Source organism: Sabethes cyaneus, chromosome 3, assembly GCF_943734655.1.
Source record: "Sabethes cyaneus chromosome 3, idSabCyanKW18_F2, whole genome shotgun sequence".
In the NCBI taxonomy this organism is placed as follows: Eukaryota; Metazoa; Arthropoda; class Insecta; order Diptera; family Culicidae; genus Sabethes; species Sabethes cyaneus.
In genome coordinates this window covers 134,706,468-134,730,060 of record NC_071355.1, presented here as the reverse complement: position 1 = coordinate 134,730,060, position 23,593 = coordinate 134,706,468, and the positions used below count along the sequence as shown (strand labels likewise).

The following is a 23,593-nucleotide window of genomic DNA, read 5'->3' as shown; positions in this document are numbered from 1 at the left end:
ATTCTGTTTACAAAAATGTAAATCCTGCGTTCTTTTTGCCAATCTGCACACCGAATATATTGAACAGAACAGTACAGAACACATGCACAGATTTTTTGTTTCAAACAAGAATACTGCTTTTGAAATTGGCAGAATCGATGACGACTAATTCCACCTTAAACAAAACTACGCAAGCGCAACACTTCGATCCAGAAATGTAGAATACCCTTTTTTATAACGACTGTTTTTCATAACGGTAGTGTTTTTTAGAATAGATGGAGGGGACGGTAGAAGAAAGTAATGAAACAAACGTGTTTATAGTGTCTCCAGAACGAAAAAACAGGTAAGGGATGGCCCTTGAAACAACGTTTACGGGTCCATGGAACAAAACAAGCTGGGAGTCAATTATAATTATAATAAATAAGGAAATAAACAAATAACTAGATATCTTCATTCATGGCTACTGATGAACTAACTAGTGTGTTTAGAATCATAAAAAACTTTTAAGCTCTGCTGAATATTGTCACAAGAGTTTGTAAACCTTTTACGTCTCTCTAAACATATCCGGATATGCTTGCATTGCCGCTTTCAGTGCCTCGTCAGGACCGGGCGCTTTCTTCATTTTTAGACCCCTGGCAGCCGAAATCCTTATCCCCGACCGGATGGGGTGTGGGGGTGTGATTTGCTTGACTGTACGAGGTCGGAGGCCACATCACTGCTTCGTGTTGCGGGGATAACTCTTTTACGATGACCATCAGCTTGTGGGGGCAGGTTTTCTGCGTAGTATCACTGAGAAAACTTTTCGTATAGTTTCTATGTGTTTCACACATAGATTTTTTCCATGTGCCAAGTAAATGAACTTTATGTGCCAAACAGTTACCATTTATGTGTTTTTAAAATTTACCTTTAAAATTTGCACATACTATTCATATGTATATAATTTTCATGTGTACTGCTGATCGGATTGTGTTTATATGTGGCACATAATAATCATAAGGATTTTCATATGGAAATTTTCCATTAGTTATGTGCGGATTATTTGAGTGTATGTACATGCACCCGTCATCATTTTATTATTATTTTGTTTATTTGAGAAGGGAAAAGCCCGCTGCAGTGTAACAGTTATAACGTTCCTTCTCCAGTAGGCACAAAACCTCCTATCTTTTAGTACCAACAGATTTACACCAAATGATACATAGCAAAATTATTTTGACGTAGGACTACGTCTTGGTTTACTATACTGGGACTGGGTAGCACTTTGTGAAAACGAAAACAGAAGTGTAACGTTTGAATGAAAAATTTCAAACGCTGATAACTGCTAAACTACTGAACGGAACTGAACAATTTATATGAGTGGGTCAGAAGGAAAGGGGTGTAAGTGACAAAAAGTAAATTTCGAGAAAATCAGATCCAAAGTTAACATCGTCTAGAAAATTCGTCAGATTATATAATAGAAAACTAATGACGCACTATGGTTGTGTTAGCTTTACTTTATTAAATTCTATTGAAATCTTGGAAAACCACTTTGATTTTCGGGATTTATAAGATAGTTTCGAAAATGTTATTTGCACTTACACCCCTTTCTTTCTCAGTTATGCACTTGTACCCCTTTCATTCCAAGCGATTATAGGGAATTACTACTTGGAGTGAAAAGGGTGCAAGTGCAAATCTTGGAATCATATCACAATCGTCTTCATTGAAAGGTAGGTTAGCGGATAGGCAGCAATAGTTCAGGATTTTCTCGCTACGTGGAGCTAGTGCAGATGCAATATTCTTGTGTGGGCTGTATCTTACGCTACTGACTATTTAGAAAGTTGCAGTCTTCGAGAAGGTTGTTCAAATGACTGTCATCTCGGAAATGACACTGAAAATAGTTCAGAATATTCTCAACGTGCAGCGCTAGTGTTTATGCGAACTCGTTTTATTTGCTATAGCTTATAATTCAAGTAACCTAAGGTATTACTTTCTTGGGCAAAGTTGTTTGAGTAATAGCAGCCTTGCAGATGGTATAGAAAATATGCAGTGCAGTGCAGAATTGCCTCACTACATGGCGCTACCGTATATGTAATATTACAGTATACGCTGTAACTTACGCTACTGATTACCTAAAAATTAGTGGTCTTCGACAAGTTTATACAAGTGATTGTCACCTTCAAGTATAACGTATACGCATATATGCGTATACGTTATATATCATGATATGAGTAACCAAAAATATTACTTTCTTCGGGAAAACGGTTTTAGTAATAGCAGCCTTGCTGATAGTAGGAAAAATAGTACAGAAGTGTCTCACTGCGTGGCGACAGCGTACATGTAATGTACTTGTGTAGGCTGTATCTTGCGCTACTCATAGCTCATGATCTTAGTAATCTAAAGGTGCGTTTAACCCTTTATAAGACAGTGGCAACTATATTGCCACCAACAAAAATTTTTGATTTTGCTTCTATAATTATATTGATGTCATTATAGACGCAAAACAAATATTTTTCGTTGGTAGCAAAATAATTGCCACGGCCATATAAAGGGTTAAACTGGGCAATCTTTCGGTAACATGTGGAATGCAACATGTTGGATGCGGCATGTTCCTAGTTATTGCTCAACGTTCCTTCTGTTGCCACCTGAACATTTGTTATACGTTGCCATGTTGCTTGGAAACATAAGGCAACAGTTTGGAAAAAGTTGCATGCCACATGTTGCCAATCTAAACGCACCTTAAGAAATCGCTTTTTTCGGAAATGGAAACATCGTTTGTCATCGATTTTCCTAGAATTCTAATTGTATGTAATCCCTGATTTGCCTGGTTAAAAAAATCTCATTGTTTCTCGCTTCCCTCCATCCCCTTCAGTGGCCTGACATCTTAAAATCAAAATCTTCATAAAATATTTGTAATGGCCTAACTTCAGAACGGCTGAACCTAAGAATTCAGTTTATATGACGTAATTTGTTCAATTATTCTCGGCTATAGTGGTAGCCTGTTTAGAGCACTCTAATTTGTTCAATTTGTTATGCGAAATTTTTGAAAAATTGTCAGAATAAAACAAAAAATCCGATAGAATGCCCATTAGTAGCTCTTCGCCAGATTTTAGAACATGTTTTAACTTATCATTAATAAAGATGAGTCGAATCTGAGGGGACATGTTTTGAGATAATTCACGTTTTATGCTTTTTATTTTGATTTTGCAAAGTTTTTTCTTCCAGCGTAATTTTTTCGAAAATACGCTTAATTTCCTTCTACTTCTCCGTTGACGTCTCTTTCAACAAATAAAGTAGTTTTCAAGATATCTTTTGGAACAAAGTTTTTTATCACAAATACGCCTTTTAGAAAAGTTACTCCAGACGAAAATAATTATGTTTCATGGAAAATGTATCCTTGGGTAGCGTCCAACATATCAGCAAAATTTCATGCCAATAAAAAATATTCGAGACAAACCGTTTTGTTAGTTGAGCTGGCATTGCTCATATAGTGCACTTACATCCCTTTCCTTCCAATTGAAAACCAACTTTTATTTTGCTGTTTTTTCATGATTCTAAAAAAAGTCATTAAACGGTAAAATTTTGACGTGAATTTTCTAGCATGCATAAAACCATGCTCAAAGTATCGTTTCCTACCATTATCTCGATTTTTTCAATTTTGTCACTTATACCCCTTTCCTTTTCACCCCCTCATATGTCGTTGGATAGATAAAATGACCAGCAATTTTATGGAGCGGGCAAGAGAGCAATTTTATGAAGGGCGTATGGGAGGGGGGGGTCTCCTACACAAATAAAAACAAATTTCCTTAAAACTCGAGAACGAATCAAGCAAATGGAACCAAATTTGGCATGTGGCGGTTTCAGAAGGCAACAATTTTTTTATGGTAAATTGAGACCCCTCTCCTCTTTAGGAGGAGGGGGGGGGGGGGCTAACGCACAAATAATATACAAATTTCCTCATAACTCGAGAACAAATCAAGCAAAAGGAACCAAATCTGGCATGTGAGTGTTTTTGGAGGAAAAAACTTTTGCTATGGTATACTGAGACCCCTTCCCCTTCTAAGAGGGGGGCTCCCATACAAATGAAATACAAATTTCTTCATAACTCCAGAACTAATCAAGCAAATGAAACCAAACTTGGCATGTGGAGATTTTAGAAGGCAGGAATTTTTATGGTGTACTGAGACCCATCCGTCTTTTAATAAAGGAGGGTCTCCTATAGAAAAGAAGCACAAATTTCCTCAGAACTTGAGAGCTAATTAAGCAAATGTAACCAAATTTGGCATGTGGTGGTTTTTGGAGGCATGAATTTATTTTATGATGGTTTAATACTCTCCGCTCCTGTAGTAGGTGGATAAGGACTTTCATACAAATAAAACAGAAATTTTTGCGTATGTGCAATAGTTTTTGCTATGTAACAAGCGGTAAGCTGTGAAAGTAAACTAGTAAAACCTTCTTGGAGCAAAAGACAGTGAATCAACGCGGCTAACTTACGTGCCTGTTGCCATTAATGTCAAAAGAGAAGGACATTCGAATGGCACGTCATATTTGCAATGAACATGCTTTGGCTTTAATGTTATTTGTAACCAATGGCCCTTTTAAAGGCTACAAACGAGTTAAAGTAAGATTTTTGAAATATGTCAAGCTACACATAATCATATTTAATAGAATAATATGACGGCTGGTCATTCATTACTATTTCAACCTTTATGATGCACACAAATGATTGTTAAAAGTAATCTCTATGTCTCAATGGTTGCTGGTGTTGTACTTATGAACCCCCGTCCACGTATTTTCAAAGCCACCATTGCATTCAGTGAAGAATTGAATCTGAATATTTCGCTCATTTAAATATTCACTTAAACAATGGCACTCACAGATTCTTATAAACATACATATGCCAGAAATGCAGTTTACATTAGTCTTTGATCTAATGGTCTGATATAGTCCTACGTCACCCTTTCGTACAACCCTTAGGGCTGTATTCCTTGTAGTTTTTAACTTAAAACAAGGAGCACATAGTTTCCTTAATAAATAAATTCATCGCCACCTGGTAAACACCACACCAGAAGTTTCTCCACGGTGTTGTGTAGGATTCGCAAGGTACCAACTTGCACCTACCTCTTTTACGTTATCGGGTTTATCGTTCGTCAGTGCGCACACATTTATCAGACTGTAGTTAAAGAATTTGCCCTTAATCCTCAACACGCATAGGCCGTCATTGATGGACCTCCACCAAATGACACGCTTCATCTGTTTTCATGTAATACGAATCCGACTCCATACTCTGCTTTATTGCCGCCACTGTAGTAGTTCATTCTTCTAGTCAAAGTTTTTTTAAGCATACCGCCGTACTGGGGCTGCGATGCCTAGTCTCGCGGACAGCCCAGCAAATAATATATGAAAATCATCTTAAATGTCTAAACAAAATCGAAATCGTATAAAAAGCTTATTAAATCGCACCCTAGTTTTTATTCAATCGTACAAAATGACATGCCACTGGATATATTATCCGCCGGATTTTCATTCCCAAGTACATGATTCCAACAACCGTCCTTGGTGATATGCTGTATTTCGGAAAGCCTATTGCTTACAAAAGCTTGCCATCGGGAAGGTGAAGATGCTAACCAACACTGAACTATTTTTGAGTCCGTCCAGAAAAAAGGTTTCTCAGTTGTCGGTAGATCGCTACTAACCTTCTCGATCATATGTGTCAGAACTAAGGCAGATGACAATTCAAGCCGATCGACTGTCTTCGCGGCTTCTTTTTTGGATTGTCGAGAGGAGCAACTCTTGACTTAGGAAGAGCCTCGTCCCATTTACAGTTCAACCTCCACAATGTTTGAATGTTTTGGCTTGTACTATCACGGGTCCCACCAGTCCGAGTGGATCGAAGAGTTTCGATGCATCGGATAAAATAACTCGTTCGATAAGAACTTCTGCTGTGTTCCATTTTGGTGCTCCAAATCGGAAACAATCTGTACATGGTTCCCAAACGAGACCCAAGGTTTTCACTGTGGAAGTGGAAGAATCAAGTTCGAATACGTCTCTGTCATCTCGTAACGGTTTCGGTACGCTTGCCAACACCTGATTGCAATTTGAATTCCATTTTCGAAGAGTGAAACCAGCGCTATTAAGTAAGTCATTGATCTCTGTTACCAGCCGCCTTCCTTCCTGTATGCCACTCACGCCCGTTAGCAGATGATCCACATAAAAATCCTTCTTGAGAATCTTGGCAGCAACGGGGTAACTTTGTTCTCCTTGCTCTGCCAGCAGTTGTAAACATCGCATTGCCAAGTATGGAGCAGCTGAGGTGCCGTAGGTAACCGTCGTCAGTTCGAATGTCTGGATAGGATCTTGCTCGGATTCTCTCCATAGAATACGCTGTAGCTTCTGATCGGTTTCTTGCACGTTGATCATCCGATACATCTTAGCTATATCTGCTACTAATGCTATGCGATGCATCCGGAAGCGAATAATGATCGACATTAGCTCGTCTTGCACCACCGGACCAACGAGGAGGCAGTCGTTGAGGGAAACTCCTGATGACGACCTGCACGACGCGTCAAACACGACTCGTAACTTAGTTGTCGTGCTATCCGGTTTCAGCACGGCATGGTGCGGAAGGTAATAGACCGAATCCGTTGTATCGTCGTTGACTACTCGCATGTGCCCCATATATTTATATTCTTTGATAAAGCTACAGTACAGAGCTTTCAGTTCAAGATTAGAAGTAAACCGCCTTTCTAAACTAAGAAATCGTCGCAACGCAGTTATCTTTGATTTGCCCAATTTCTGGATTGCATACTCCTTCTTAGGCAGTGTAACACGAAACCGTCCAGACTCATCACGTGTTGTGGTTTGTTGGAAAAATTCTTCGCACATGCTTTCCTCGACAGTACGTGTACCTTTCGTATGACAAACTTCTAGCTCCCAGAAGTGAGTTAACTGATGCTGAAGTTTTGTAGTTGTACACAATGACATTGCTCGTGTTTGTACCGCTGACATTGTGTCAAGAATGCGGCCTGACACAATCCAACCGAACACGGTATTTTGAAGCGTTGGTCCATCATCGCATAATTTAATTTTCCCATCGAGTAGTAGATCCAGGTAATACTCAGCGCCAATGATCATGTCGATGTTAGCTCGCTTGTGGAACTCAGGATATGCGAGAGTTATATCTTCGGGAATTTGCCAGTTACTTATCGGAACGTCTTCACATGGCAATGGAATAGTTAGCTTGGACAGTACGTTGAAGCACATTGCTTCGCGGAAATCAGAAATACAACTTAGTCGTGGATTAATGGTCGCTTGGATAGCTCGTTTAGAGATTCCACTAGAGCCTCCAATTCCTCGTATCGATAGGTAGTCCGGGAATTCACAGAAATTAGCGGTAATAAAACAATATTGCGAACAGGAATCCAGTAATGCTCTGCAAGCGTTACATTTCCTGAACTGGCGCTTATGTGTACAATTGCAGTCGATTGGAGGACTTGACGAGTGGTTGATCTAACGGATGTGTGGAGTGTGGTTGCATGCTTAGTGGGACGGTGTTGACTATTGGCTGACTGTATGCTATGCAAATGTGTATCAGTAACAGTTAGTGTGGTGGATGTGAATGGTTCTGTCGGTTCTGTGTATTCGGTTGTGTTCTGGGGTTGAGAGTTCATTTGCACTTGCTGTGTTTGTTGGGTATTGTCTTGTGGATACTGATTAGCTGTCTGCGAGTCGGAATATTTTTGTGTAGCAGTGTTCGTCGCCACGTTCGACGGATGAAGTAAGGTATGATGTCTTCTTCCACAAGTTCGGCATACCCCTTTAACACAGCTTCGCGCTAAATGACCAGCTGAGAAACAGTTGACACATAAGCCGTGTTTGCGCACTATATCGTAACGCTCGGAAACATTGAGGTTTTGGAACTTATTGCAAAGGAAAACCGAATGAAACTCCTCGGAACAAAACCTACATCGTCCGGATGTTGCTGGATGACTCACTCCGAACCTTGGCTTTCGAAGTTCTGTCACTTGTGTTGACTTGGGATCTCCGACAGATTGTAGAATTGCACAATGGCCTCTTAAGAAAAGTAGCAGGTCAGAGAAACTCGGAACTTCCTTGGATTTGTGATGCGTTTCCCGTGACCGGAGAGTTACAGAATCAAGCCTGGCGCAAAGTATATGAACTAGTATAGTACTCCACCCTGTAGTTCTTGTCCCAGTCTTTCGAGCATTTGAAGATTCTTATCGAACTCGCTCAGCACATGATTTCGATTCGAACTGTTATCTTTTCATTGGTTCGATAGCGAAAAGTGCGTCTAGATGCGCCTTCACAATGATTTTTGTGTTCTGATAACGTTGCTCCAATAACGTCCATGCAACGCTGTAGTTAGCAGCAGTCACTTCAATTAATGCTACAGCTTGTAGGGCTTCACCAGAAAGTGACGATCGTAGGTAGGTGAATCGATCCATATGCGCCAGTCTATCATTGCGATGGATTAGACTAAAGAAAGCATCTCGAAATGGAATCCAGTCTCGAAGCTGTCCACCGAAGGTTGGTAGCTTTATCTCGGGAAGTTTGACCTTTGAAATTGCAGCAACAGAATGTGCTGCCGGAGGTATGTTGCTAATCCTTTCCTCCTTGACGCGATGTCGGAGGAGCGAGCCCTTTAATCTGCAATAAGGATTTTCGACTGCTCGGAATTCTGCTTCATTTTCAGCGTCACGCGTGTCTTCAGCGTCCACTTGTCGCGGTAAACGAGCCTCTGCTGTCTCATCAGGGTTTGGTTCCTCTTCTTTCTCTAGTTCGTCGGTTCTAGCTTCGATCAAGCGTCGCACTGGTTTATATTCACTGAAAGCACTTTCTAGCAGCTGCAAACGAACGTCAACTTCATATTTATTGTCGTCTATATAATTGTCCACGAATCCGCAGACATTGGCCATAGTATTTCGTACTCGTCTCTCCTGTTTCAGGAGGGGTTTTAAATCGTTCACCATTGTTACACTTATTGTCAAAAGTATCAGATTTTTAATTAAGTTCGTTTGCACTGCGATTTAATTCACTTTAGTCACTGAACACTCAATCACGAATAGCAGACTTGATCTTACGATTCACGCGTCGCGAGACAAGCTTGACAGACAGCCCGAATTGACAGCAGCAAGGGGAATCGACCATTGAAATTTCGACTGAACCATAAACCAGCAGAACAAGACCGATGACTAATTAACCGAGGGACCAATCCACAATCGATAGAAACACAATTCGCATGCCAATTTTATTCATTATTCTACAGCGCTATTTTGTCTCCACTGAAGCTATTCGACAAACCACATGGATCTCCACATGCAATGAGAAACCACCCTACATGCAACGAATTACTTCCCTTTTGATTCGTAGATGATCGCATACAGGAACAATCCACTTTAGGTCGCCCGGTGCAGGTGCAATCTAGTTCTGGCCGTCCGATGTCACAAAGGTTGTCCCGATTATCGATTCGAGCTTTCTAGCATCGAATTTAACAATACCTATTCATGCGCTCTCCCACGTGCTCACTGATTGTCACTATTGTTTCCCTTGTTCTTATCACCACGCGGTTAGCACACAATATCAATCCGAACACCGGCACCGAGGCATATCCTGCTCGAAGGACCAGAATGTAAATGCACGGTTTGAAAATGTGTCCTCGGATGCGTCGGTGTTCGGATCATTACAATAAATCACGCACGATATAACTAAGAACGAAAGAGCGTCTAAAGGCAGCGAATGTTTATTGACCGTTTGCTTTCGAGATCGAATAGTAACTGATCTCCTCCGCTGCTGTAGAATGCAGTGAAGGCAGATCGAGCGAGTGTATGTAAAAGCCTATTGCTTATCCTCTATATGCAACGATAGAGTGATAATGCTATTGTTCCTCTGTGTTGTATGTGGTAACTCACTTTTGCTATTTGTATGTAGGGTGGTTCGAACTACAGTGAGAATTGGATTTTCTGCCGTAACAATCAGAAATGCTAATTTCTTGTAATTTATTTCGGACTATTTCTGCTGCAGCAAAGATCTTCGTAATACGCTGATCTCTTGTGTTGATTGGCGCTTTGTAGACTTTCATTGAACATTCAGCAGTTTAGATTTCGGTAAAATGTTACCGAATGTTTTAAGTGTGTGCGCAGTATTTAAACCTTGAATAATACTGTCATAACTGATTTCAATTTCCTAAAAAGGTATTGAGCCTATCAATCTAATACTCAGTATTCTTTTTGTACTCATTAATAGTTTAGAATGATGCTTTAGGAATGCAAATAAATTGCAAATCGTAAAAGGTTCACAAACTCTTGTAACAATGATCAGCAGAGCTTATAAAGTTTTTTATGATTCTAAACACACTAGTTAGTTCATCAGTAGCCATGAATGAAGGTATCTAGTTATTTGTATATTTCCTTATTTATTTATTAAACTATTACTAACTTACAATAAATACTTTTCTTTTAGGTGCGACAAAGTACAAATTTTTATAAATATGTCCGATCACGGACAATTTTAAAGGTAAAAAAACACGACGGAACGATGATACTAGAGACCTCCGTGGGGGAGCAATCTCTATATCGGCCAGTAGATGATTTTGCGGTTGAAAATTTCCGCATCATTACTATTCGTCCTTTATTGCTACCTTTACAACGCACTATGGACAAAAACGAGAGCAAAAGTGGATGCAATTAAGATACGACCTGCAGGCTGATAAAATATACGTGATCCTAAGTAAAATTTTCCGGAGAATCGCATGGTGCCAACCCCTTTCCTGTTTATCATCGAGAAGTGCCCCATTTTGCTCATTTTCCCCTATTTTTAATGTTTTTCACCTTTATTGCACTGTTCCAAGCAAGGCTTTGAGAAAACAAAAGTTAAAAACCTAATCATTCCTTACTAACCTTATCTCATTTAGTTTAGAGCACATTTTTTTTGGTTGAGCTCCCGTTATCAAACCGACCATACCAAACGGGAATTCAATCAAAAAAATAATGTGCTCTAAAATAAATGAGATAAACCCTATTCGATTTTGCGGAATTTTTTTCACAAAATTAGTAGATTTTTCCGGTTTGTTTTCTCCAAACCTTGCTTGGAATAATCCAATAGGGGTGAAAAATGTTAAAAATAGGGGAAAATAGGGGAAAGCCTGCAGACCGTATCTTAATTGCGTCCGTTTTTTTCTCGTTTTTGCCCATAGTGTAACGTTTGAAAATACACTGAATGCTGAATGTGGTAACTTAATTTCTTAATCTAGAATGTTCGCTGCTTTCTGATTGGCCCACCAATCAGCGTCGCGTAAACCACCACCAGCCAGAGAAATCAAAGTGTGTGTGTACGTGTTAGCGCGTGTAAATGCCAAGGTATAACAAAAAATGGATATGCATGACTATACATGATGATTTGAGAAAGTTCGCGAACTGCTCAGGCTTCGTTTGCGTTTAACATACTCGTTCGCTCTCATGATAGCGAACATTCTCCCGCGGGGCGGAGTTCAAATCTACTGAGTTTCAATTGGAAGTGAAGTAAGCTTAGACACCGGGCGACGATAAACTCCAGTGGATGTTTTGCCCTTGGCGACTCTAACTGTTGAATTCGATCCTGTATAAACCTCAACTATTTTCCCTAGTTTCCATGCTTGTAGTGGTAAATTATCTTCCTTGAGAAGCACGATGGTTCCCGGCGTGATGTTTTCCATTTTCTTAGTCCATTTCTGCTTTTATTGCAGCGTGTTCAGGTATTCTCTGGACCATTTCTAGCGCATTCGCTGCAGAAGCTGCCAACGTGATAAACGGTTCAGGTTTGTATCTTCCAGTCTAGGCTCCGGTATTGCGACAAGAGGACGACCGATGAGAAAATCTCCGGGTGTAATAACTTCTGGCTCACCAGGATCGGTAGAATCTGCAAAGAGTGGGCGTGAATTCAGGATAGCTTCGATTTGTGTTTATATGGTGTAATACGCTTCGTACGTTAGAATGGTGTTTTGCAAAACCTTCCTTAGATGCGTTTTCGTGCTCTTGACTCCAGCCTCCCATAATCCTCCGAAATTTGAGACTCTGGGTGGGATGAATTTCCTGCAAATTTCCCTTGACTGCCAGAAATCCTTTAGTTTCCCCAAAACGACGAAGGGCAGCTATAAATGCCTCCGACGACAGATCAGATACGAGCTCTAAATGTATCGCCTTTGTAGTCAAACAAATAAATAGTGAAATATACGCCTTCACATGAACGATTTTCCGAATTCCTTGACGTATCAGAACAGGACCAGTAAAATCAACACCGCTTTTGGAAAATGGAGCGCTTTGTACGACGCGTAGCTCCGGTAAGTCACCCATAAACGGTTGATTGATTCTAGGGTTCGTACGAAAACAAACTACACAGCGTCGGATAACCTTTTTCACTACTGAACGTGGTCTCAGAAGCCAATACTTCTGACTGATGATCGATATCAAACCAGATGGACCAGAGGCACAATTTGTGTCTAAAAATAGCCCAACCCATGTCGCTATGGTTAATAAGGGGGGTTGTGCAGACTTCTTGTGTCCAGCGCCTCTATGGTTCAAAGGTAGGGGAGACCAGGTAGACTTGATCCCTTGGGACACTTGATCCATTCATTGTTTCTCAGGAAATACAATGTTTTTTTTATCCAGAAAAAAATAAAGTTGTACATTTTATTCAACTAACAAAATTGCATAACAAAATTGTAACAAATTTTTACATTGCAATGAAAATATAATATAATAAGATTTGCAACGGAATAATTCTCTGTACTTCTTTTTTTAGTGAAGTCCAACTTTTTGGCTACGGAGAACTGTCTTGAAATTTTTGAATTGCTTTTCAAATAAAAAATTGGCTAAACATGTTTATTCATTAATGCTGTATAGATTTTACAATAAAACTTGTATATATTTTACAAAAATAATTTTCAGTAAAACTTACTATGACAGGTACACTTGATCCACATAATTTCAGTGACACTTGATCCTTTTGTTAGGAAATGAAGAGCTTGGAGGCCGTTATGTCGTAAATAATAAAATGAAAAATTCTCCATATCGTAAACATTCGTTATGTAAAAATCACGAATAGTACGGAGATCCGGTCAGAACGACCGCAAAAATGTTCAATTTGAATGTAATGACACTTAAGCGATATGTGAGAAAACGAAAAAATGCTTCTGATCCAAAATTATTTACCAACCAGAGCACGGAAGAGCAACCCGTGTATTTTCCAAGGAAGAAGAAAGACTGCTCGATTAAAGAATTCATCTGAACAAAACAACTCATCTTCTTTGAAGAATTCTATTAATCACGTACCAAAATCGATGATTCCGAACAATACAATTAACAAAACACGATAAGTTTTAAGATATAAAACCATTTCCAAAGGCATCACCACGTAAAAATATGCGAAGAGTAAGAAAACGAGGAGATACATATCCTTACAGATGCATCAACGAAATTGAAGCTGGAGGCTGCTCTGATTATTAAACAGGAAAAATATAATGCTATATATTAAAACCCAACGAAAAAGTTCTGGTCACAAATTATAAAAGATGTCCAAAGCTATACTTTTACAGATCGATGCACTTAACGATTTCTGAATACTTTTTATACTTTTGAATTAAACTGTTGTACACAAAATAATGATACTACATGAATTATGCCTATTTTAATAAAACTTCCAAATGAAAGTTGACCTTTAAAAATATATATTTGTAAATGGATCAATTGTGCCTAAGCTGGGGATCAAGTCTCCCGCATATTTTGAATATGTACAATTTTCTGTACTTTCCAAAATATTCCATATCTTTTGTTTAGCGTTACGTATCACTAACTGATAAACTGTAGGTAGTAAGCTGTATTGTAAACTGCCGAAAAATTGAAAACCCAGGTTTTTTTTCTAGTGGACTTTTGAGAAATATACATAAAACAAAATGGGGATCAAGTCTCCCTTGTTTCCCTTACACGGGTACCAGCGAGCCACACGCCCCCTGGCAGGTGTTGTGGGTTCAAATCCGGTTATAATCTCTGATTATAGCTTGGTTCGACCCATGCACGTTCCAGCATTGGACAAAAGATAGGAGTCACAACGACAACTTGTTAAGCATAGCTACCTATTACCCCCCCTTCCTTTCCACTCTTTCCCCTTCATTCCCTAAAAAATCCTTCTTCATTACTTTCCCTTACCGTCCCTTCATCAATTGTAGAATCACCGCATTTCAAGGTCATGACTAAAATCACGAGTTTGGTCAATACTTAAGAATCACAATCATGGAATTCCTCAATTCTTCAATTGTTAGATATTTCGAAACATCTCTGGACTGAACTGTTTTCATTCTTGCGTTACTTACTTAGGTTACTTGTGTTACATGAATATTTAGTTAAATTAATTTATTAATTCGAAAGAAAGTCCTGTAGTCATTAAATATATTTCTTAAACAAATACTTTTCTGTATACTAGTTTGCACCCCCCCCCCCCTTACTCCATAGACGAGTAAACGTCTTTGGTTTCAAACTTTTCTAATAAAAAAATGGCTTACCCCCCCCCCCCCACGAACATTCTGGCTACGTCGCTTAAGCTGGGTGATCTATAGATCGAACCAAGCTGTAATCGATGCATTACAACCGGATTCGAACCCACTACTCCTTCCCAGGCCCTGTGGCTCGCCGACAGTGATGATCCTTTGAACCACAGCAGACTGGACAAAAAGGTAAATTTAAATTAAATTAACGATAGAAGCACATAGAAGTCAGTCACCTTCGTAACAAGCCTAAAAATATTTATGGGAGTGACCGATAAGTTTATATAGGCGGAAGAGTAGCCTACAAATGACATAACACATGTGCTTTGCATGAATCTGTTGCCGGTGTTATTAGCTTATCTGATTGTTAAGAAAACCGGAAATGAGATACATTAGTGTCACCGTGGTAATCGGAAGAGAAGTAATTAAAAAGAGCCTCTCAATCTTACTTAGGTCCTATTGAAAAAGTATTCGAAACGTGGACATTTACCTCCCCAAACCCAAACGAGGACATTTGCCTGACCCCCCTCTATACTGACACATAGTTACATATAGTTTACGGATGGCTCGCAATAGTCCCAAATAGAATCCACTTTACGTATTGGACAAAGTTTCTCCAATACTTTATGCCTTATTATATTGTTGGAAAAACTGGAATTTTACTCCTGCAAACTTAAACAGTGTTATTAAGGCATTGCTTCGCGACTTTTCAAGCTGGTAGTGTTTTAAAAATATTTTTTCGTAGCGAGGTAAATAAGCATGCGTAACGTTTTCTCAAAACCACCTTTTCGAGAATGACCACAGTTTCCATACGAGTATTAACCTTAGAGCGGTCGCGTTAAAAAAAGTTACATAAGCGGTCGCGTCGTGTACTGAGTACACGGCGAATAATACTGCCTATATCTCAGGACTGACATGAAATAGAAGGTTGCGGTTTTCGACAAAGTTGTTTATCAATTTAAGACGCATCTGGAAACGAACAATAAAGTTTGAAAACTGATCCGCTAGATGGCGCAAATGGCGACCAAAACAAATGATTCTAGAATCTCGATACTAGAATCTCTAATATCTCGGGACTGAGAAGAGATAGACGATTGCTGTCTTTGGCAAAGTTGTTTATCTGGACGAGAGCAATCTGACTGCGGATAACAAAATTCGGAACTGATACGGTAGATGGCGCTTATAACGAGCATATTGAGTTTTTTTGGAATATCTCAGAGTCGTGACGAGATAGACTGTTATTGTGTTCTACAAAGTTATTTGTTCGAACAAGACACATTTGGAAATTCATAACAAAGTTTGAAACTGTCTCAGTAGGTGGCGCGCGTGGCCAAATTATAATCTTATGATGATATCTCATGACCATGATACGATAGAAAGTGGCGGTTTTTGACAAAGTTGTGTGTCTAGACAAGACGAATTTGAAAATGATCGGTCAAATTCAGAACTGTCCCGCTAGATGTCGAAGTTGGTAAAATCATATTTCTTTTTGCGATATCTCAGCTTATGTCGAATAAACGGTAAAATGGCTTATCTGGTCTGGAAAAGAACACCAAAATGTTTGTAAATAGTATTCTTTTGACGATTTTCCCAAAACAGAGTTTGTGAATCATCGACAATGTTAACAAACTGAATAATGCACATATCACCTAGGAATACATGATACTTATTCAACTTACCCAAGTAGCACACTTACGATACTTTTATTTAAATCAATTTATTAATGACTCACATTAGTTGTATAACAATTAGTTGTACAGTTTTATAATGAGTATGTTATTAGGGAAGCTTGCTATGGTATGTTGAGGTAATGCTTTAAACATTAGAATGTTAGAATTATGTTGACACTTACCATAAAACAATACAAAACGAGCATTTGTTTGTTTTATTTCCTGCTATGATAATGAGAATGAAAAATGTACATTAGATTCCTAACAATTCTATAATATTCTTATTACGGTCACTTATATCATACAGGAAATAACACACACGTAATACAAGGAAAGAGTAAAGAATTCGAGCCCAATGAAAAAAGCAAGCTGTTTTGCAAATGAGTATCAAGAGAGTGCACTTCAGTCGTGTTGTCGCGTTAGCAAAACAAATAGCTTTGGTTTTATCATCACGCACACGTTAATAATTGCAAGCATCAACGTTGCCATTAAGCATGTCTGCCAAGTTAACTACGGGATACGTTGCTGGCCCAACAAGCCACTCGTCGTATGTTCGAGTCTCGACTGGGCGGTGCCGCTTCAGAGTTAATAGGATCTTTGCACTAGCCCAGTGATTTTCCTGTACTCTAATAACCGGCAGCGATATCTATCGATAAAGAAGGGTCAAGTTCTGAAGGACGTTTATATCCATGCATGGTTTTGCTTTGCTGATAAATCTAGATTTTACCAGATTTTTTATTGCATGCCAGACAAAGTTCTAAATCTTCCAGATATTTGGTAATGTCCCAGATTTTTGCCAGATTTTTGTTTCTCCGTTCTGCAAAGGAGTCATCGCTCCTAATTTCAGACAACATTTTGTACCGGCGTTGATCAAAACTGGCAAGACGTTTCCCGAAAAAGTCCTCCCCATCGGTCAAATTGATCGCCAGATTTTGACATTTATTCGTGTTTGCCAGGTTTTCGAATAAACCTATTAGCGACCCTGGGAAGAATAGGGACTCAAACACTCTAAAATATTTTTTTAAGAATGTGATGGAAACGCAGCACGGGTTTCCAGGAATCTTGTTCTGGTGATATTTCTATATAGACGATGTAGACGACGAAATTGCTTCGTCAAAAGCATTTTGATCAGTCTGTGCTCTTCATCTTGTCTTTTGATAAAAGTTGAAGCAATACGTATCAATTGCTTCTTTCAGGAAACCATAAAAATAGCTGTTGATTGACTGGAATTGACAACGCAATCGATGATGAAAAGGACAACGATACGTTATCTAACGTGTTTTGACTACAGAAACCACTTTGTAGCGAACAGCAGTGTTCTATGCCATCATGGTTCCGCAATATTCCGAAAATAATTTGATTTTCTCATCATCTCCACCTACTACTACTTCATTCCGAATTTAATTTACCTTCATCGGAAGCATATTGACATGATAAACAACTTTGTCGAAAACATCAACCTTCTATCTCGTCATGGTTCGGAAATATCGCCAAATGAATTAAATTTCACCGTATACTCCATCTAGCGGACTAGTTCCAAACTTCAGAGTTCGTTACCAAATGCGTCTTGGCTTTACAAACAACTTTGTAGTAAATAGTAACCTTTTAGCTCATTACGGTTTTAAAATATTCTTAAATGAATTTAATTGCTTCATTATTAGCGCCATCTAGCGAATCAGTTCCGAATTTTGTTGTATATCACGGGATGTGTCTTAACTAGATAAGCAACTTTGTCGAAAGTCGCAACCTTCTATCTATTCACAAACTTGAGTTATTGCCCGCCGTGTACTCAGTACACGACGCGACCGCTTGCGTAACTTTTTTCATTTCAAAAAAGTTACGTTAGTGGTCGCGCTGGTGTACTGAGTACACGCGCGCGGACACACCATTTTTACAAGCATCTTTCGACCACTTTTTTTATTTCTTTTTTCTATATTTTGGCATCATTAGAAAGAGGAAGAGTAGATCTTCGAATACAACCAAAACCTGGTGTGATTTGATTAAAATTTCGATGATTTTTTCGCGTTTTTCGAAAACGCGTGTACTCAGTACACTAGCGCGACCGCTCTAGGGTTAATAAAATATTAAGCCACCACCGTTCGTTTTAATCATACGATAATGTTTAAAAATACCTAGGTTACTTGCGTTACATGAATGTTTAGTTAAATTAATTTATTAATTCGAAAGAAAGTCCTGTAGCATAAAAATTATTAATGGTATACCTATAAAACTACATCCAATCTTTTAACATGGGTATTTGAAAAAAGTTCTTAGAATCAAGGAATTTTATTTTTTACATTAAGTCGACACGATATAAAAAACTAGATCGACAAATAGGTCACAGGGTTAAACCATTTAACCTTCGGGTTTAACAAATTAGTAGTTTTCGGTATCGTGGTGTGAAATAAAATGTTATAACTGATTTATAATTTTATATCAGGGATCGATATTGTCGAAAAACTTTATTCAGTTTTTGTTGGATAGTGTGGCCACATACGATCTACACAGAGAGATTTGTCTGTGAGCGTAGGAAAAGCATCGAGGTTTTTCTTTTACCAAGTTTGCTTCGTTGGTAACTCATATTTCACTCTCCATCGACGGCGAATAGTTACTGCGAACAGTAGCAGGAGTCTCAAGAGAGCGAGAGTGAGTGTAGTCTGGTGTCATAAACAGGTTACTATCGACACGAGTAGGTAGAAGGAAAACTTCGACGCGGAAAATCCTATTGTCAGTAACGAGTGTGTGCGTTTTGTGTTATTCTGTAGAGTATTTTTATATCTAATGAATGAAGTAAGAAAAAATGACCACACTTAAAGCGCATAATTTCAGTGCTGTTGTCAAATATTTAGATTTAAACGTAAAAATACCTTCTGTTCATTGTGGTACCTAAAACTATGGTTTCGAGTTTTCCTATTAGCAGTAAATTTACTATAAGTGATTCAGGGATACAGAGCACAATGTACTGCCTGACTTTTTGCAGTGCGTTTCGGTACCATTTCAGGAAAATGAAAAGAAGCTCGTAATGGAAAAAGGAAAACGCCGCGAATGATTTTTGTGTCATTATCTATATATGTTTTAGAAACAGTGAAAAATTCATCTTTATATCTGTTGAAGCATGGCAAAAAACCAAATGTGGTTGGATAAAGAAAAAAATGGAAATGAAATTTAGCAAAGCAGCTTATATATCAACACTGAATGAGATCATTCAATTGATTTGTTTCAATAATACATACACCTCTTTCCACTGCTTTTTCATTTATTAGGGTTAAGTATTAGGAAACATTGCAGCTCACCATTTTCAGGAAAGGTGCAGATTGCCTCAATAATTGCAAATTTTCATTAAACCTACATATTTTAGCTGAATTTAGAATACAATATCAAGCGTTATAATGTAAAAAATTTCACAATCCTGTTAAGAAAGTATGTGTGAGTTGAAAATGTGAAATTTAACCCTGATTCAATCAGCTATTGTGTAAAATCTCTTTGGGCTATCAGCTGTTGGAAGAAATTGATCTGAGGCTATTTATCTTGAAACATATTTTGTTCTAGTGAGGGTTAAACTAATTAATTACGATAATGTAGAAGTAAAATGTTCGACTGCATTACGGGATAAAAAAGCTTTTTCGCTCTGACGTTGCTTTTCAGTCATCTCGTCAGTCAAATAGAATTGTCAGTGCTTTCAAGAAACAACGTCTGTGGATCAGCCAGAGCAGCTAATATTTATTTATATATATAGGTACCAGTGTATTCTCGTTAAAAAAAAAGAGTGCCGTTTTTCTAACTGTTGTGTATTGTAGAGAAAACTGGGTTTTGGCGGCCATCGAAATAATGTTTAATGCACTACCAAAATTTGCTTGAGTTTAACGTAAAGTGACTAGATTATTTCTATATGAATACGAGACGTATTGGATAACAATGAGCAAAACATTGGTACACGACTAAAGTATTTAAAGGTAATTAAATATAAAACTACATATATTTTTAAGTTGAATATACTGATTGAACAATTCTTCGTTAGTTGAGTTATTCCTGAAAAACTGTTTGCAACTTTCAGAAAAATTGTGTCTTACTTGGTCGGTCAGACCGAACCAAGTGACAAAATTCTGATTTCGAGAAAAACGCGTTCAAAGTTTACTGCTCTGTATGGTTTATAGCTTTCAATCGTTCGAAATCATCTCATAACTCCGGCGGTTTGCAACATTTATGTAGTCTGATTAGAGTAAAATGTAGCTTAGAAAATTCTTGATCGTTTGCAATCATTAACTCATTTTTTAAATTTTGTGACTTGGTCCGGTCCGATTTAACACCGACCACTTGTAACACTTCACTCAACGTTGCATTATTTAATTGGTACGATAAAAATGTTGATCAATGCGAGACACTTTCCAGCACGCTGAATCACCCGGGATAAGTCATTAAAATCCGGGACATCTGGTCAACCTAGTTTAATGTTTTCCCCATCAAACATTTTATTGGAATGGCTATTCAATCGTAGCTAATATTCAGGAATCTAGCGGGTAATATGCATTTATACAACAAAAATGTTTGTTTTGTTTCTATATTATCAGAATCACTTCTAAGAAATGTATCTTCAAGGCATAACAAATAAATAACTTTAAAAGCTAATTCTTAAATTTTGCATCTTTGAAAATAATACTAATAAAACCAATTAAACCATTACTCAACATTATAAAAAGAGAAAATCTTCTGTGTCCCGATATATAATAATTGAATTGAATATGGATGTAATAAATACTATAACGTGCATATATTTCTTTAAAAACTGTGACATGCCTGGTAATTTTATAAATTTTTCTATGTCACGAAATAGATTTCAAGTAACTTTGATTCTCTTGTTATAGTTCATAATTTTGTGTTTATAAAATGCGTTGGCATGTCAACAATAAAAGTGTTTGAACATTATGATTAGTGTAAAACTCAATACGCATGCGTATAACCGATCAGGATGCAGGCAATAATCAAAGTGCAAGCTTAGTACTAGGAAGCATCAATCTTACGGATAAATATTATAAGGTAAAATGCAAAAAACTTTAAGTATATACCTAGCAATGCCTCGTTCAATAGTATTTGTGTGCTGAATATTTAGCTGAGACAAAGTTATATTTAGTACTGAATGTACATCGTATCACAATTACGAGAAGAATGTAGTGTCATGTGTGTATGTGTGGAAGGAAACATAATGGTACCTGCTACTTGTGCCACGCATTGATGTAACAGTAATACAGATTTCCATGTTCGCAATTCGAAAAATAATTTTAATCGTGTGGTGACGAAAAAAGTTTACTGGATAACAGCTATCTTTTTTAGTGTTCGCAGCCTTCGAGATAAAAGAGAACAGTGAAAGAAAGTTGGATCTGTAATATTGGTAAAACACATTTATTATAAAATAAATAAACGAAATTTATTTATACATGATGGAATGTTGAGGGCCAATTGTTCAATGTAAAGAGTATAATGGGGGTGAATCTAGAAGTGTAAAGTGCCATTGTTCAAAAGAAAGTTTCAAGTTATGATTTGATGGAATCATGCCATATTCCTCACATGAAGCTAAAGCATCGTCATTATCATCATCGAGTTCGATACAAGGACTAAGCTACTATTTCAGCAACGCAACTACAAATAAATTGTGATAGTGTCAGGCTTAAACGCGATTTATGAAAATTTGTTGAGGAAATAATGCAAATATGGCTAGTAGTGTTTCACAGCAAGCAATAGTGAATTCCGCTGGTTTAAATGTAAATCAGAAGATTTGTGGCGGTCGCTATGATTTTGAGGACGGTGGTACATTCTGTGGTGGATGGGAGGATAATAAAGCACATGGTCACGGTGTTTGCACGGGTCCGAAAAATCAAGGTGCTTACTTTGGGGCTTGGCATTATGGATTCGAGGTGTCAGGGGTTTATATATGGCCAAGGTAAGTATAAACACATCTTCATTACAATACTCGAGTACGTGAAAACTATTTCTACAGAAATTGAAATCTTACAATCATTAATACTATTTAAATATCTGTTTTTACGTAGAACTACGTCTCACCGTAGGCTAGCGCCACGACAGAATGAAAGATTTAAAAGTCTTGAAGCTCAACCAACTCTTAACGAATTCTCATGGTTTGCATACCAATCGATTCATAAAAGATCTAACAATGGAATGTTAATTATTATAGCGTTATTTTTCAATTGGTATTGGGTATTGCATAAATGATTGAAAAGTTTCAAAGTCAAATTCCCCATATATTTGCTCTTGCTATCCAGACAGAGACGATAATTGGACACTTCTGTTTGATGCGATTTCAATTATGTCCAATTGACAAAATTTAATGACACAGTTTCCCCATCCCAACAAATCTTATTTTCATTCATTTTTCTGAATTAAGGCCAAGATGATGTCCTGAAAGTAAACTATATTGGGAAAGCCCGCAATGAACTTCTTACTTCGAGCGATTATATGAATGTAATGTTAGAATGTATTTAAAACTGTGTTAAGTAAAAGGCGATGAAAGTGATATTAGTGCCATTTCTGGTCTTATAGTATTATATAACAATTACTTTTGGTAACAAAGAGTTCTATTCGTCGCACGCCCTAACAGTAATTTCAAATTTTATTGCATTCGAATTTGAACGCAATTAAACCTTTTGCGGCTGAGATGGTAGTTTGATAGATAGGGTTTATTTCTAATTCCCGTCGTAGTAAGGGAAGCCACTCTAATTTTCATTATTTCTTTTTTTTGTCGGAAGATTTGACCACTGCGACCATTATTTTGATCTATTGTGGTATACTTCTTCTTTTGTCTAGGTATTAGTTGCCGACATAACACTATTGATGGAAGTGTTTGTCATTGTCAATTCATACCTCTTCTCCCAGTCCGGCATTGAACTTCTTATGAAGTTTATTACCTGATTGGGATTTGCAGACCAGACTTCGAAAGGCTCCATTGTTCCTTTACCGAAGATTCTTAGTCTGCGAAGAGTTAGTGCACTGCACTGGCAGAGCAGATGTTCTGCGGTTTCGCTTTCGAATTCGCAGAGTTGGCAAGTATCATTGTCCAGCCTACCAATCGTTTTGAGATGGCGTTTGCTCGGACAGTGACCGGTAAATAGTCCTATTATTATGCTTAGTTCGGTTTTCTTCAAATTAAGCAATGATAGGCTTTTTTGCGATCTGGCTGTATAAAGCGCTTAGACTGTCTTAGTCCTGTAGAGGATTTCCAATTTTCTCTATTGTTTTGTGTTCCCATGCCCGAAGTTCGGATTTAAGCGCGCTTGGAGACACACCACAGAACGGTTCTGGACCGATAAAGTCCGTAGATGAACCTTGCCTCGCTAAAGTATCGGCTTTTTCATTTCCTTCCACTCCGCAATGGCCAGGAACCCAGTAAAGGTTTACTTGATTCTTTTCCGTTAGTTGCATCAGTGAG

General features: G+C 38.0%; 2 protein-coding genes across 2 annotated transcripts in view; one reads left to right on the top strand and one right to left on the bottom strand.

Moving 5' to 3' along the window:
• Positions 1-5,778: 5,778 nt before the first annotated feature.
• Positions 5,779-7,215, bottom strand: LOC128740167 (uncharacterized). Its single transcript, XM_053835693.1, has one exon. The coding sequence runs from the start codon at positions 7,213-7,215 to the stop codon at positions 5,779-5,781; it is 1,437 nt and encodes a 478-aa protein (XP_053691668.1).
• A 14,618-nt stretch (positions 7,216-21,833) lies between these two features.
• LOC128740166 (junctophilin-1) overlaps positions 21,834-23,593 on the top strand; it is a 157,541-nt gene continuing 155,781 nt past the window's right edge. The window contains exon 1 of the mRNA XM_053835691.1: positions 21,834-22,090. Coding sequence (XP_053691666.1) covers positions 21,861-22,090 — 230 coding nt within the window. The 5' untranslated portion in view covers positions 21,834-21,860. The remainder of the gene's footprint in view (positions 22,091-23,593) is intronic.

Coding starts and splice junctions, on each gene's coding strand:
- LOC128740167 (XM_053835693.1), bottom strand. CDS start 7,215: ATGTGCTTCAACGTACTGTCCAAGCTAACTATTCCATTGCCATGTGAA.